The sequence below is a fragment of the Muntiacus reevesi genome, chromosome 2 (genome assembly GCF_963930625.1).
Source record: "Muntiacus reevesi chromosome 2, mMunRee1.1, whole genome shotgun sequence".
In the NCBI taxonomy this organism is placed as follows: domain Eukaryota; kingdom Metazoa; phylum Chordata; class Mammalia; order Artiodactyla; family Cervidae; genus Muntiacus; species Muntiacus reevesi.
In genome coordinates this window covers 279,404,479-279,421,747 of record NC_089250.1, presented here as the reverse complement: position 1 = coordinate 279,421,747, position 17,269 = coordinate 279,404,479, and the positions used below count along the sequence as shown (strand labels likewise).

The 17,269-nt window shown below is 43.1% G+C and overlaps 1 protein-coding gene and 1 pseudogene across 1 annotated transcript; one reads left to right on the top strand and one right to left on the bottom strand.

Moving 5' to 3' along the window:
* The first annotated feature begins 8,179 nt into the window (after window positions 1-8,179).
* LOC136161810 (zinc finger protein 773-like) lies at window positions 8,180-15,169 on the top strand. The gene is given in 5 exon segments (XM_065926915.1): window positions 8,180-8,320; window positions 10,341-10,411; window positions 11,842-11,968; window positions 13,196-14,315; window positions 14,317-15,169. Coding segments are annotated over 4 exon segments (1,329 nt in total). The 5' UTR covers window positions 8,180-8,320; window positions 10,341-10,396; the 3' UTR covers window positions 14,384-15,169.
* A 1,255-nt stretch (window positions 15,170-16,424) lies between these two features.
* On the bottom strand, window positions 16,425-16,909 carry LOC136161826 (small ribosomal subunit protein eS25 pseudogene; annotated as a pseudogene).
* Window positions 16,910-17,269: the final 360 nt, after the last annotated feature.

The window sequence follows — 17,269 nt, the reverse complement described above, 5'->3', positions numbered from 1 at the left end:
GAGTGTTAGGCTACAGACATCAGGGGGAACCATACTTGGTTCAGAAACGGGGGATTAGTAGGAACTGACAATCTAGCAACAGAAAGGGATACAACTTTTCTAAAAGGGCGTTCATAAATGTTCCCATAACTGTGGCTGTTGATGATAAGGTTTTTGCAGAAATTTTCAGAAGTTACAGATGTGTTTCTCTTCCTCTTGAGCCTGCAGTCAGTGACTGAAGAATATAAAGGTTTTAGCATCGCATAGTGTCTGCAAAGTGTTTATCTTAAGGCCATTGCTGCACAGTGAAAGCAGTGGGTAAATGAGAGTCCTGTAGTCCAGGCATGTGATTTTTAGGACCCAGGCAGAGTTTCTAAATAACTGAAGTGTAAGCACCTTTTTATTGTTCAGCAGTCTTCATTTCTACTGTGACACAATTCCTCCCATGAGACCAGGAGAGGTGATAGATTTGAGGTGTGGTTGCCAGAGTTCTTTTCCAAAATGGAGATTGAGATTTTTATGTGAAGCCAATTTCCCGATTTGGTTGAGATGTGCAGTTGCCATGCACTGAGCATAACTGCAGCTGAATTACCAAACTTACCAGCTTGGTAAGTTTTAACACTTGCAAAGTCACAGAACCGTCATCATAGCAAACATCCATCACTACCATATGTCTCCCAGGATTCCAGGCAACTACTATTGACTGATTTTTCTCTCATTAAATTAGTGTTTTCCAGACTTCTAATATCATTGGTTTCTCTGGTGGCTCAGATGGTAAAGAATCCACTGCAGTTAGGGAGACCTGGGTTTGATCCCTAGGTTGGGAAGATCCCCTGGAGGAGGGCAGGGCAATCCACTCCAGTATTCTTGCCTGGAGAATTCCCATTGAGAGAGGAGCCTGATGGGCTATAGTCCATGGGGTTGCACAGAGTTGGACAGGACTAAGCACAGTAATATCATTGAAGAAGTCCAAATGATTACTTTTGTAATTGTCGTTTTCTTTCCCCATGCACAGTTATTTTGAGAATCATCTAAGTTGCCAATGTGAATAACTCATTTTTTCCTGATAAATATGTTATTTGATATATTTTCATTTTATTTTTTAATCCACTCATCTCTTAAAAAATGAGGTTTTGTGGTTTGTTTCTAGTTTGCCTGTCACAGATGAGCTTACTGTAATCATACATAAAATCCTTTATATGAACATCCAGCTTCATATTCTAAAATGAATTACTGTACCCATTTGCATTCCCTTCAACAGTATTCAGTTCCCCTGTATTCCTCACCAGTACTTGGTTGGTATGGTCAGTATTTTAAATATACCTGTTTGAGAAGTGTGGAGATGTATCTCCCTATGATTTGATTTCATTTCCCTACTGATTCATGATGTTGACCATTTTTGTATTTTATTGGCAAGTATATATCTTCTTTGACATAATGTCTGTTTTCTTATTAGTGACTGAGAATAAGATAAATATGTGGGAACTTGACTTTCTTTCAGTGACTGACTTTGCTGAGTGGCATAAATATTTGTACTGACAACATTATTCACCATGTATACTCCTCATTATTAACATATTTCTATTACTTTAGGCCTAGATAGTTAATAAAAAAGGCAACTGGCCTTTCCTTGTTGTATTTGCCAATTTCCCGGCACGAGTCCTCCAACTGTGGGCAATTTCATGCTGTTTGTGTGTGGTTGCTACTGAACCAGAGGTGCAGCAAGCTAAATGCTGAGATGCCGAGGTTTGCTGGGGGGAATTTTCTTTCACAAGACAGCCACATGAGGACACAGAAGGACAAGTTTCAGAACCACCACCTTCTTGGAGGTGAGGTGCTTGTGATATTTAGGGGATAAAGAGGCAGCCTGCTCTTAGGTGTGGGGACAAGCGAGCAGAGAAAAGGTGAGTTAACTGGCGTGTGCATTACATGCTTCTTCACAGATACATGTTCATAAATGGAGGCACTTTGCATGATCTGAGCATGGAAGTTTAGCTATCTTATGTCAAAATTCATTCATCAGACACCTGGGCAGGCCGTTTTAGGGGTTGGTAGTTTTGATCATTTGTAGCCTGCTCAAACTGGAAAAGAGTTGACTCCAGGTTCCCAAGAACTTGAGACTCCTTTACTATAGTGACCCATATGTCAGAGGTGTCACCTCTAGGGCTTGTTAAGGTGTCACCTCTTGTGTTAGCACCTTGGCCATGGGAAACTCATATACAACTAAAGGAAGGGGAGGGAGGTCCCCAGAGCAAGCTTAATCAGTGAAGGCAGCTTACAAGCAGGAGGGTTTTAACATGCTGTTTTCTTTTCTGTAGTTCTGTAATACAAGCCCAAGAATTTGTCGTTTGTCAGCTTCTGTTCATCCTTGGGGCATGTTTCAAGGTCACCCGATGTGGACGTGGGAAGACAGGTGCAGTAGCACTCTTTGTACTCTATTTCCATTATCAGATGACTTTATCCTTGAGAACCCAGATAATATTAAAATGCATTAAAATAGGAATGGTATGAGTTTTGAGTATCTTTACTTGGCCTATGTAAAGGAAGACATACAGGCCTGAATTGTGCAACCTCTTCATTCCAAAGAAATGTCTGGCACTGACTTGCCCAAATCCTGGGAGATAACCTCTAAGCACTTGACATATTTGGCTCAATAAGAGTGTCTTTGTTTACCTGGGGCCTTCCTTGTGCTGGGCTGTGCAGTTTATGTTAATACTCTACTGGGATATTGAGAGGCTTAGGTTCTTGATACCAGTTTGACATTTGGAGAAGTTGGAGAGTAACAGGTCAGTCACACAGGTGCCCCTTGTCTGTGTGACAGACACTCAGAAAACCTGGACAACACCTAGGCTTGCATGGGGTTCCCTGTTAGGAATACTAGATGTGCATTGTCATATGTCGATGTCAGGCTGAAGTGGAGTGGTAGGGGGCAACTGGAAGCTGGCAACGTGATCTCTCTTGGACTCTGTCCTATTGTGCCATCTTTCTTTGCTGATTTTTATCTGTATCCTTCCCTGTAATAAGCCATGCTGCTGCTAAGTCACTTCAGTCATGTCCGACTCTGTGCGACTCCATCCCTGGGATTCTCCAGGCAAGAACACTGGAGTGGGTTGCCATTTCCTTCAATTAAACAGCTTCCATGAGTTCTGAGTCCTATGGAATCTGAGGGTGGTCTTGGGCATTCCGGAACATAATTCTGTTTTGAAAGGGTTTCCTTAAGGATAATTGATGTAAAACATTTTAGCAGTGCAGGCTTTGATAAAGTTTTTCCCATGCTTATACTTCTCAAGCCAAAAGTTTTCTCATGCCATTTGAGAGTTGTCCCCCTTTTAACTATAAAATACAAACCTGAAAATCCTTTCTGGAATAGATATTTTTCAAGCATAACAAAAATGGGAAGGGCCCTGTTTGATGCCCAGTGAACCAATTTGCAATTTTCCACCATTATTGATAATTTATTGGGTATTGTTCATTCATATTCTCACATTATGGGTCATTTTCGCATAGAACGCCTAGCCTTGTCCTGTCTCAAAAGACTTACGTTAGTACTTATTTTCGCAAGATCGAAAGAAACCTAGCAAGGATTTTAGTCACTTTTATGAAAAAGCCATTACACCATATGAATGGAGGTTCTTCCATAAAACTGAAGTGGTGTATCAGAACTTTGAGAAAGAAGGGTATACTCCTGCTTTATGGCATCTCAGTTTATGAAATGTTTTCTAGGAAAGCTGTGCTTCAGGATGGTAGGAGCAACCTGTAATGTATGTTACTAAATTGTATTCCTTTCCTACAGCCGTTGTGATGAATAAGCTCAAAGTTGACGGTTTCAGACAGCATCTGTTTAATTATTTCATTGTTCTGGAGTCAGAAGTATTAAGTCACTTTCACAGGGGTGAAGTCAGGGTGTTGGTAGGGGCATGGTCTCTCTAGAGGCTCTAGTGATGAATTGCCATCCTTGCCTTTTCCAAATTCCAGAGCTGCATTCCTTGTGTTTGTTTACTCAAGACCACTTCTTTCATCTTCAAAGAGCAGCAGTGCAGCATTTCAGTCATCACATCGCCTTCCTCTGCAGAGTACATCTCCCTCTGCTTTTCTTTTATGAGGAGACTTTTGTGTACACCCCCCAGGCCAACATGAACTTTAGGCCAATCTCATCTCAAAATCCCTAATTGCACTGGCAAAATCTCTGACCATGTAAGGTAACAGCTACGAGGTTCAGGGTTGAGGAACCAGTTGTCTCTGGGGATATTAATCAGCCTGCCACCTTGACTCTGAGTCTTTTAAAAATGTGTTTGTTTTAAGGTATATTCATTGCAGTCATGATGCAAAACATTACTTGTTGTAGATTAATTGCCTTTAATCTCTTAAGTATGACCTTGTAAAAAAATTTTCCAAAATGTTGACATTATTGAGTCCTGTACCTAATTGGGATCTGCCACATTCTCAATTTCATGTTCTTAAGTTCTCAGAATTTTAGAATGCTGGATGCCCTGTGTTTGATCTCTTGCTGTGTGTGCTGGCCCCTCCTTTTTTTGTCTTTCACATAGGACTGACCTCTTTCAGGTGCCACATCAGTGGAGCAGTAAGGACCCTGGGTGCGTGATAGTGTGGACATTACTATATCAATGGCAGGAGATGCTTAAAAGTACATGATGTTGTTGCGAGGTTACTAGGAAAGTTGTGATGACAGAGCTGGGTGCCTGTCCTGTGTTCATCATTGATTGATGCTTTGATCACTGGACACACAGCGTTTTTTCCCCATTTTTCTTTTTGTTGCTACACTCCAGTGACACCTGCGCAGCCTTCACTGGTCACGTGTGATCCTTCATTGCTCCCTTTACGGTGTTTCACTTTTGACCTACATGTTAGATGTTATGAAGTCTGTGCATATTCTTACAGTCCTTGAAGTGAGGCATTGCTTTTGAGAGTCAGGTATGTCTATGTCCCTCAGCAATGTTCAGCGCAGCGCTGACTAGTCACCAGTGGCCATATGCGTGTTGAAAACCATTTGATGAGAACTGACTTGGTGGCTGGCCCAAGTCCATCTTTGTCCTTCATTTCTTTTTTTTTTTTTTTTCCCTGACACTGCATGACTTGTAGGATCTTGGTTCCCTGACTAGAGATTGAACCTGTGCCCACAGCAGTGAAAGCTTGGAGTCCCAATCACTGGACCAGCAGGGACACCCCGCTCCCACCCAGCCTCATTTGTTGTTTGTAGAGAAAGGCTCCAGTTTCCTAGACATTCCCTGCTTGCAAAGAGCAGTCTTAAGCAGTTCCTAAGCAGAGATTCTAGAGAGTCCAGAAAAAAGGAAAAGCAGTCAAGTAAGAAAAGTTATGAGACCTTGAACAACAAGTCAGTGATAAAGCAATCAGAGGAAGTCTACTGCTTCCCAAGGGGCTGTAAGCAATACTCTAAGGTGTGTCCTTGTGGTGTTTTACAGAAAGAAATCTGTGCCTAGGTTGAGGATGGTGACCGCATGCTGACCACAAGCACACTGACCTGAGCCTTCCTGGAAGCAGAAGGCTGCCGATGAAGATTCCTGAAGCGTTGCCTTGTTAACTTGCTACCAGCCGATCAGAAGAAAGTAGGTGAGTGCAAACAGGTTCAGTTCAGCAACACACTAGGCTGTTTAAAATATCTGCTAGCTGCCACTTTGCAGTTTCAACATTCTCCCTTGTGACTGTACAGCCATTTCAGACCCAAACCAATCTTTGCTTTGCAAGTACCCTTGACTTCCTTGTTGGTCCAGTGGTTAAGAATCCGGCTGCCAGTGAAGGGGACACAGGTTTGATCCCTGCTCCAGGAAGATTGCACATGCTGCGGGGCAACTAAACACATGAGCCACAACTGTTGAGCCCATGCCCTAGAAATCATGCTCTGCAAGAGAAGCCGCTGCAGTGAGAAGCCTGCACACCGCAACTGGAATAGCCCCCACTTTCCACAGCTGGAGAAAGCCCACACATAGCAACGAAGACTCCGTGAAGCCATCAATAAATAAATAGAAGCACTGTTGATTGTTGCCAGCTCCAATTTTAATTCTTGGCAAACAACTTATAGAAACAACTCTGGCCTTTATTTTTTGCCATTATAAGCTTTCTCCATTTTTCAGTTCAAGATCAAACAATTCAAGTGCTTCTCGCATCTCTGTCTCCTGGGCTGCTGTCCTAACAAGCCCTCAATAAATGCTTGTTTAGTTCAGTTAGGTCTTCATTTCTGAAATTTTGGTTAATGCTCAGTAATAAAAGTATTATGTAATTGACTATGTTGTCATTTAATTTTTACTGTCCATTGGCTTTAACTTGAAAGATAGCCTCATGAAAGCTTTAGTCTTTGACTCTGTGGCCCTTGATGTGTGCCATGCAGCCAAAATAGTACCTGTAATTGGATAGATAGTTAATATCTGTTTTTTTAAAGAGGGACTAAATATGATGCTATAGATATTTTATTTGTTTTTAAGTATTCTGGCAAAGCTGTCTACTCTGTTTTCATAGCCCTTCCAGGTGTACTTAAAATTTTTTTTAAATAATAGATCACATGTTACAAAACTATAATCACAGGTTGGGAAAGTTTCCTAGGTAACTGTGAGCTCTGCTTCATTCCCTTACTTCTCAGAAATCATTGTGTCTAGGGACCTTGCTGAGATAGAAATGTTCACATGGTGAAAAGTGATTTTGACCACTAACTGAGTAATAAAATAATGATTGGTTTCAGCAGTTAAAACACTTCACAAATATTTTCAACTCTTCTTGCATTTTTACTGCAGTTGCTGGTGAAATTATATTGTCCCCAGCCAGGAAAGAGGATCTTGTAATCCAATCCTTTATCTCAGGCTTCAGTTGCCCCCTTTGGAAATATACTAGGACTGAGGCTATACAGTCACTGTCCAGGGAGAAAATAGCAAGCAGGAAGTCACTTTTCAGATAGGTAGATCTTAGCTGCTAGAAAAGTACTGAATACACATCAAAATGTGAAGTAAGAAATATGTGTCAGGTCTTGGGTTGGACATTGTCACTTGGTTTACATTTCTTCTGAGGCAACCAGAGATGCAGCACGTGGCCCGCCTGCTTCTGGTTACCCGTCACCCCTCCTCTGTCTTGCTTGCTGTGGCTCTGTCTTCACTCTCTGCTTCTGTGACCATGACCAAACACAGTGACACTCGTAAATCTAAAGCTTCAGCATACAGGTATTGGTAGAGCAATGGTAGTTTGTTAGATGCACTTTCTGTCCGAGTGACAACCTGGTATCATGTGCCCATTTGCTCTCTAGGTTTGGGAGACATCTGAGATACTGTGTCTGGGTTCCTCTCTTTTTTTTTATTTTGACTGCCTCAGGTCTTAGTAGTGGCATGTGGACTTCGTTGACCATGGACTTGTTTGCCCCGCTGCGTGTGGAATCTTCCGGGACCAAGGATCCAGCCCCAGCTTCCCCTGCATTGCAAGGCAGATTGTTTACCACTGGCCACCAGGGAAGTCCCAATAGCTGGGTTCCTCCCTCTGATCAGCACAGACTACATTCCACAGAAATCTGTGTGTGTCCCTTTAAGTAGTGTGTTCCAAGGAAATCTGGGTGCGTCCCCTTTGAGAAGGGTGAGCCCCGCCAGTATTCGGAGCCTTAGGGTGAGGCTGAGTTTTCCCTGACTTGGGTAGCGGCGCCCCTTGCAGTGCACTAGAGCGATGTTAACTACATTACCCGGAATGCAAGGCGCGGTGCGTGTGGGTCGCTGGGCCAACTGAAAGCTCAGGACTGAGGCACTTCCGTTGTAGAGGACGGCGTCCGGGCGGGTCTTCCGGCGTCCAGAGCGGCGACATTTTTAAACTCTGATCTGGTAGCTGCTGGGGAAGTTTGGGTCTTAAAGGTCCCCAGGTAAAGACGCTGTGCCCGCTGTTCTGAGGAGGGTCTGAGGCTGCGTGGCGCCATCCGGCCTGATTCTGACTTGGGTCCGGGACAGGCGCCGCCGTGCCCGGGCCCCACCGCTCTCAGGCTCTGCTGAGACGGCCAGCTGACAGATCCGCTTGAGGTAAACGCTGCCCTCTCCGGGCCCTCCGCCAACTCTTACCATTCTGCGGTATTTTTGTTCTTACCTGTGTTCTCTTACTAGTGTCCTCTGTGTGTGTGTATTTCTTTCCCCAAACCTCTGTTTTTCTAATTTTGAAATATCTACGTGGGAAAAAAAATTGCTGAGATCTTCCACCTGCAGTTGAAAAAGCAGCTGTTTTTAATAGCCGTTCACTGGTCACGTCGAGAAACGAGATACAAGTAGGACCCAAAAGCCGCCTGTGGAGGTTCTGCCAAAACAATTATCCTGTCTCCCAAATGTTAAGGCGTTGTCTGATGTTTCAGGTGAGCATTTCTTTACTTTCTTGATAGTTTTGCCGGCTGTGTGGAAAATATTCGACGACTGAGTTTCCCTTTGCTCAGTTTTAAAACTTTTTTTTTTTTTTTAATTTATAAGTATTTTGTGTTTTTCTTCACTTGCACAAGATGGTGTGACTTTTCCCATTTTTTTATGGCTATTTGCTAACTTCATTTTTTGTAATTCTATATAGCGAGTGAGTGAGTAAAATGTCTATAAATCCTGCTGTTGAAGGCTTTCTCTCTCTCTCTGCTTTCAGTATTTATAATCATTGCTATTCTAGCCATACCTTCCATGTGTTCTGTTGTATATAAAGGACATGTTAGTGAGTATTTAAATGAACGTTTCCACTTTTTGATCTTTTGCTCCATGTTATTAATTTTAGCTTAGTTCTTTGAATGACATGATTGTACTTATTAATGGATCCTGTAGTTGTATTTTCATACACACTCATGCATTATGTAAAGTTAACAGTTTTACAGTATACAGCCACTTGGAGGTTTTCTGCTTTTTTAGTGATCGTACTCTGCTAGTAATACTTACTTTGCTATTTTTTTTTTTTTTTATTAGTTGGAGGCTAATTACTTCACAACATTTCAGTGGGTTTTGTCATACATTGACATGAATCAGCCTTACTTTACTATTAAGTCATCGTCCTCTGATGATACTGGAAGAGAAAATGATTAACATATCTTATTAAAATACTTGTTTTCAGGGAGACTAAATTAATCATTGTGATGATAGAATGTTATAATGCTTGAAATTCCTGTCAAGATGTTTAGAACCCAAGAAGATATTTCCATGTTTATATAATCAGAGTGGAATAAAGGTCAGGTCCTATAGGTTTTTTTCTCTGTTTTGGGTTTGAAGAGTCATTAGTGATGTCCAGTTATCTCAAACTGTTGGAAGGCAAGCAGTTTTAGATTCTAGCAACAACCCCTTTATCACAGATTAATTTTCTGGTCCCATTTTTTTCTTGTAACTCTGTTTTAGTCTGTTTGAACATGTTGAATTCTATTATATAATGTTCTAATAATTTTAGCTCAGAACTTAGTGTATAGCAATTTTTTAAAAAGCAATTTTTAAGATTACCAAAGTAAAATTGGAAAAGGAATCATAAATTGTTCAGAAGTTAGGTCAAACTGTAGTAATCTATGAGAACAGAAAAATGTTTTATTGGCAAGGGAGAAAAGAGAAGCAGCCAGTCAAATGGAAGTGTCAGAAACAGATATACTTAATTTTGATATATTAATACCTGGCTTACGGCTATAATAGGGGTTTCCATGGTGGCTCAGCAATAAAGAATCCACCTGCAATCTAGGAGACACAGGCTTGATCTCTGAATAGGGAAGGTCCCAAGTGATTCCCTGGTGGCTCAGAAGATAAAGAATCTGCCCACCATGTGGGAGACCTGGGTTCGATCCCTGGGTTGGGAAGATCCCCTGGAGAAGGAAATGGCAACCCACTCCAGTATTCTTGCCTGGAGAATCCCGTGGACCAAGGAGCCTGGTAGGTTATGGTCCATGGGGTCACAAAGAGTCAGACATGACTAAGTGACTAACACTAAGGAGGGCATGGCAACTGACTCCAGTATTCTTGGCTGGAGAATCCCATGGACAGAGGAGCCTGGAGGGCTACAGTCCATTGGGTCACAGAGAGTCAGACACGATTGTAGTGACTGAGCATGCACACACAGAGCTATAATAGTCCTATATGACCTGCCACAAGCATTTCATCTGCAACCTGATATCTCATTCTTCTGGATCATTGAGCTCCAGTCATACTAGACTCGTGGATACTACTCAGGCACATCAGACATGATTGATAGGCCTTGCACTTATTTGTCCCACTCTTGGAAATCCTTTTCTCAAGATATCCACATGACTTTATTGCGTAACTCCATAACATTTTCTTTCATCTTTTACATGCTTTCGTTTTCCCTTGAGTATTTGTCTTTGCCTTAAATGTTAAATGGTTCACTCATAGTCATCTTTTTTGTCTATGTAGCTGGTGGAAATTAAAGTTACATTGCCCTGCTCTTTCCACGTTCAGCGGAACCACTTATGGACTGTTCACTGGTGAGTGTCGGGGGTCCTGAAGTGTTTTGCTGCTATTCTTCCTGGACTTGATACCTGGAAACCATTCAGAAACCCACAGCCCAGGTTTACAAGTCCAGGTCAGAGATAACTTGAAGAGATTTCCATTTTGGGCACCCACTGGACTGAGATGTGAGAAGTTGTCTTAAGTTCATGGGAAAGTCCACACAGATGCTTGAGCATGCTGTTGAGATGGGTGTGTTTTAGAATTTGTTTGTCTCTGTTAAAAGTCTGGTAAGAACAGAGAGCAAGGGGACAAGAGTTAGGGTAGACTGGTAGTATGAGAAGATGGGTTTCTGTTCTGAGAATGATAGTGGAAATAGAATTTTTGGAATGGAGAGGAAAAGTGATGTGACTTAGGTTTTAAGAGGCTGCCTCTGGCTGCAGAGTGCGCAATCACTTGGGGGAGAGGAAGACAAGAGATAATCAAAGGGCTGTCTTAATTTTCCAGATTTGGATTGGTTATAGCTGGATCAAAGTGGTGGATGTAAAGGTAGGAGGAATATTTGGATTTTAAGTAGAGGCTGACCAGATTTTCCAATATGGAGGGGTCACATGCCTCCAAAGTCTTTTTATTTGCATCTGGAAGAGTGGAAGTGTCATCAACTGATTTGGGAAAGTCAGTGGTTTTCAGTGAGAGTATTAGGAATTGAGTTTCAGCCCTGTTGAGCCTCAGATGTTCCAGTGACTCCCAAGTGTAGGAGACAAGTGGATGGCTGAACATGTAGATCTAGAGTGCTGGGGAGGCTTCAGGATGCCATTAGGGGACAGAGGAGGAGATGGGGTACTGTCACAAGACAGACAAGAGGAGTGGTCATCAGTGAGAAGGGAAGGGGAAGTCCAGATAGTAGGTCAGGTTTCTTTGGGGGAATGGCTTTGAAATTGATGCAGAATGAAAGCAGAAATGGAGATGAAGTGATAGCAGAGTCAGGCTGGTGCATATTTCCCTTCCTGTGACTCACCTGGCTTTTGTGGTGGAACTTGGGAAATTTGTGACAGGATGTCAGATGAGTTTACTGAAGATGTGTCAAGCAGGTGTGTTCATATAACACCATTTTAAATGGGTGTTATATGAACAAAGATTCTAACTGTTGAAAAGACATAATGTGCAGTATGGAAGTATAGCTGGACCAGGGGTATCTAGATATGCATGTTGTGACTGAGGATAAAGTCAGGACCAAGGACTGGTAGGGAAACCTTCAGAACAGGGCTGGGGAGCTACCAGTGAAGAGTTGGGGTGTGATGGGAACCTGTTACATTGACAAGGATTTTCTGTTGCCATGTGCAGAAGGGTCTATGAGGAGACAGGAGATATGCCAACTTTGTGGTCCAGAGTATGGACTGGGGTTAGAGTACTTACGCGGTCCTAGGGAGAAAGGCTGCTTATGCACACACTGTCCCCATCATCCCAGGGCCCTGTGACCTTTGATGACGTGGCTGTGTACTTTTCCCAAGAGGAATGGAGGCTCCTTGGTGAGGCCCAGAGACTCCTGTACCATGATGTTATGCTGGAGAACTTCACACTGGTTGCATCCCTGGGTAAGGCCCTCACCCCTGTCCTAGCATCCTGGCCAGTTTTCTGCCTTTCCCCTTTCTCCAAAGGCAAGTCTGTTTGTCTTAACAACTGGACAGTGGGCACCTCTCACTTAATGCTTACAAGTAGCCCCAATGCCAGCTATTCTGAAATTTTCTCAGTGAAGCTTTTATAGGTCAAATGATTTGAATCAGCTCAGTGAGTTCCATTTCTCTCAACCATTGCGTGCTAAGTTGATTCTGTAGACCTCTGCACCTCTGTCCTCCAGAGTCTTTTCCCTTCCAGCTGACATTTCCTGGGGCTCACTATTCCAGGAATTGTTGGGATCCAACGTGGTCCCTATCTAGGAGGTACTCTTGGCTGTTTCTGTGAAACCATCATAGAAGATTCTTTGTACTATTATTTTGGACTCCTGGGCCAGTACTGACCACTCACCTGTCCTTTCTTTCTCTTAGCACTTCCATCTTCTAGGTCCCATGTTACTGTCCAGTTGAAGTTGGGTGGAGAATCTTTGGTATATAGGACCAAAGTGGACATGATTCTAGCGACAGGAAGAAGGGCTCAAAGTGGGTCTGGTCCTGGTGATTGGCAGCATGGGGAGGAAATGATATGGCTAGGTTCAAATCAAATTTGAAGCCTCCCCTGGCCCTAACGCTATTTACGGACCACAACCAGTGACTGATTATCTCATTTCTATTTCTCCTCAGTTCCTGACAGATTCCTTCTGTGATTTCTACCCTAGCTTCCAACCCAGGATTATCTCTCATATCTCTTTCTTCCACTCCTCATTATTCCTCAGCATCCTCACTCATGCTTTCCATTTTTCACCTACGCTTAATGTGTCACGAGGCCTGCATCTAGCATTGAAATAGTCCTGAACACCAGCTGTTCAGTGACAATCAGAATATCCTGGGCCTGGACATAGCTTTCCACACAGCACACATGTGTCACCAGCAGCCAAGGCCCTGGTAAAAACTGTTCTATAGGAGTGTATTGTCTGATTGTGGCTCTTTGCACTACTTTCCATCTTTGTATGTTTGCCTGATGAATCTTCCCTGTTCTGTGATCTGCAGAGGCCCAGTACAGCAGATTGGGGCTTTCCTGTCCTGCCCACAGTTTGTTTTTCCTGTTGGATTTATTCTTTCTGTGTCAGACACAAATTTGTGATGGGGTTGCCTCTTTGTACATTTTTCTCCATGAAGTTCACTACCAGGTTTTCTTTTTAATTTCAGGGTGTTGGCATACAGCAGAGAATGTTTCTGTAGAAGTGCCACAGAGAAACACCCAAAAGACAGACCTGTCCAGCCAGAAGATCTGTCCCTGGGAGATGGGTAACCTGGCCTTAGAAGGTGGTTTGTGTGTACCCGAGGTCCTGCGAACAAACCCTGGCCAGACACTGTGTGGGACACATGTGAAATCCCACCAGCACGGTGGAGAGAAACTCATGAGAAGAGATTTGGGTAAGGCCTTAATGAAAAACTGCACAGCCCATGCATTGGAGAAGGCTTCTGTGTGCCAGGAGGCGAGGAAGGATTTCCCTGGTAGCTCTGGCCATGTCCAGCACCAGGTTAAACCACAGATGATGGAGTTTGTAGCAGAGTTTCACAATGGAGAAAAGCGTTTCAAGTGCAGTGAGTGTGGGAAACTCTTCTACCGGAAGTCGAGGCTTGCTCAGCACCATAGAGTCCACACCGGAGAGAAGCCTTATGGATGCAGCGAGTGTGGGAAAGTCTTTAGATGCAGCTCCAGCCTTGCTATACACAGAAGAATTCACACCGGGGAGAGGCCTTATGAGTGTAGAGAATGTGGAAAATTCTTCAGGCAGCACTCCCAGCTGGTTGTGCACCAGAGAATTCACACTGGAGCCAGACCATATGAGTGCAGTGAATGTGGGAAAACATTCAGTACTAAAACCAAACTTGATCAGCACCGGCGAGTCCACACCAGAGAGAGGCCTTATGAATGTGGAGAATGTGGAAGAACCTACACCTGTAAACGCATGCTTGAGCAACACCAGAGAGTCCACACTGGAGAGTGGCCTTATGAGTGCAATGAGTGTGGGAAAGCCTTTAGGTACTTCTCCAGCCTTTTTATGCATAGAAGAATTCACAGTGGGGAAAGGCCTTATGAGTGTAGTGAATGTGGGAAGTCTTTTAGGCAAAAGGCCCACCTTCAAGGCCACCAGAGAATTCACAGTGGAACAAAGACTTTTGAGTGCAGTAAATGTAGGAGATGTTTTAGCCAAAAGTCTGTTCTTACTAAACACCAGAGAGTTCACACTGAAGAAAGACCTTATAAGTGTAGTGAATGTGCGAAATGCTTTAGGGATAGAACTAGTCTCATTAAGCACCTGAATTTACACTGGAGAAAAGTCAGCTGAGTGCGCCAAGTGTGGAGAAGTCTTTAGCCAAAGCACCTGAAAAGAAAATTTCACTCCACAGAAGGGCCTCACAAGTACAGTATTGTGGAAACTCGGTGGGTTTGTTTGTTTGTTTTTTTTTCCTAGTCAAACGTCTACTCTAAGCACCAGAACCATCGTGGCACAGGTAGACCCAAGAGTACAGAGCATGTAGGAAAGTTTCTGCTGAAGGTCTAACCTCATCTAACACCACAAAGTTCATACTCGAGCAAGGCCTTCAAACCAGAGGAAGAGACCAGCAAATGAGCTGTGTCCTTAGTGAATACGTCTTACTGAACAGGCTCTGTAAGGGAATCATCACCTGGAAGTTGAATGCCATCCATCTGCACAGCCCTAGTGTGGATATAGCCTGTGGGTACCCGATTTGTTGGAAGTTTCTAAGAAGCTAAGATCTACTTCCTAACCTGTGCAGCGGCCTTGCCAAATTTCTGGTCATTGAGTTTCTTCTACCAAGTGGCAGATCCTCATATGGGCGTCAGTCCCCTCAGTGTGATCAGGGTAGATAGACTTTTGTGCTCTCCTGTTCCCTGAAGGAAAGCACATGTAACCTGAGCACTTGGGTGGTGTCATGCTCTTAGATCCTATCAACTGCCTAGGAAAGGAACTAAGCAGCTTTGACCTTGCACATGCACTCTGGGTTCTGATGGTTGCTGACAGAGGTTTACTTTCTTTGATGGCATTGAGTCATGTCATGCTTATGACATGTTTCTAGCTTCAAGTCACCCTACTTGACAAGTGCTTTCTTCTAAGCAATTCTCTTTTCTTTTAATAAATAAAAACTTTTTAAAGCCACTGCATTTGTGTGTATTCCTCACTGAGAATAGTATCATGACATAGAATAGTGTTCACTCTAGTTTCGGTCTACTTTGCATTGCTGTCCAAGGCCTTCTGGGGTGGACTGCAGGGTTCCTTGGGACTAATGTTGAGACCTGTGTGTGAGAATTTTAGGTGGGTCCTGAAGTTATCCTGAGGTGAGGACAAGTGAGAGTCACCAGTGGTTTTTGGAGCAGCATAAATTGTTCTCTTTCTCACATGGGATGTCACATCATTCCCCCAGTATAATTCAAGGGAAGAAGTTCTGTGGGTGGAGCAGAGTCGTGCCATAATAGCCACAATGTGGGCAGACTGGTGTTGCTAAGTGTTAGGTTATAAACATCAGCAGGGAATCATACTTGATACAGAAAGCATCGGGGCATTAAAAGGAAGAGACCAGCAAACAGGCATGAAAGGGTCTTTTCTAAAGCTGCATCCAAGAATGTGAGTTTGGCTGTTTATGATCAGGGTTTTGTAGGAATTGTCCAGAGCTACAGAGCTGTTTCTCTCCTCCAGAGGCCCCAGTCAGTGTCAAACTGATTAAAGGTTTTAGCATCCCATAGTATCTGCAGATTGTGAAGGTGAAAGTCGCTTACTTGTGTCCAACTGTTTGCAACCCCATGGACTATACAGTCCATGGAATTCTCCAGGCCAGAATACTATAGTGGGTAGTTGTTCCCTTCTCCAGAGGATCTTCCCAACCCAGGGGTTGAGCCCAGGTCTCCTGCATTGCAGGCAGAATCTTCACCAGCTGAGCCACAAGGGAAGCCTTGTTAACTCAGAGCCATTTCTGCACATTTAAGATACTGGGGAAAGTGAGTGAAAATCCTATAGTCCAGTCATGTGATTTTTTTTAGGACCCAGGCGGTGTTCTTGATAACACAAATGGAAACACCTTTCACTGCTCACCAATCTTCACTACTACTGCAGCAAAATCCCTCACATGAGACAAAGAGATGTGATGGTGTTAATGTGTGGTTGCCAGGGTGCTACTGAAAAGGAGTTTCAGAATCAGTTTCAGGGGATTTCCCTAGCGGTCTGGACTCTGGTCTCTCACCTCCAGGAGCCTGAGTTTGATCCCTGGACAGAGAACTAAGATCTGCAGGCCACCCAGCTGTGGAAAAAAAAATTCACATTTTTATGTGGTGTCAATTTCTATTAAAATTTAATTGTGCTGTTTAGTTGGTATGCATTGAAATGAAAAGCCCTACAATGTACACCTTGGTAAGTTTTTTTTTTATTTAATAAAGTTTTATTTTTTTAAATGTACAGCTGGTGGGACCTGTTCATGCATCTTCACCAGCAACTGGGGCATCTCCACCCTTGGTGTTTCTGATGTAAATCACTTGAGCTCTGTGCTTTGAAACCAGTTTAATAAGTCCTTTACTAAGGAGTTCCCGAAGGGCTGCTCTGGCCAGGGAACCACGAATCTTCAGTCTCTCAGAGACGACAGCTGGAGTTATAAGCTTATAGTTGGGAACTTCTTTGCAGAGTTTGTCATATGTTGCTTTGTCAAACAAGACTAGGTTATTGAGCTTGTCCCGAACTTTGCCTTTGGACCACTTCTTTTTGGCCTTGCCCCCAGATTTGTTCACTGGATCTTTGTCTTGGCCGACTTTCCGGCATCTTTTTTCTTCTTGTCGTCCTTGGGCAGCATAGCAAAGGCCGGAGAGCAACTGCGACCACTGCCGCCTCGCTAAGATGTCGGACAAAAAGTACACTTTGGTAAGTTTTAATACGTGTAAATCCACAGAACCATCATCATCATTACAAACATCCATCACTCCCATATGCACCTAACATCCATTTTAGAAGTCCCAGGCAACTAGTATTGATTTACTTTTTTCCTATGTAATTTTTCTTTGTAATTTCTAGACAATATCATTGGGGTCTTAATGTTTACTTTTATATATTTTTTCATGATGCATAATTACTTGGAGAATGATTTGCTGTTACGAGTAATTCTTTTTTTCTGAAAAATACACTATTTGAATATACCACCCATTGACTGTTTACCTTTTTTTTTTTTTTAATGTATTTTGTTGTGCCTCGTGTTAGATGAGGTACACAGTAT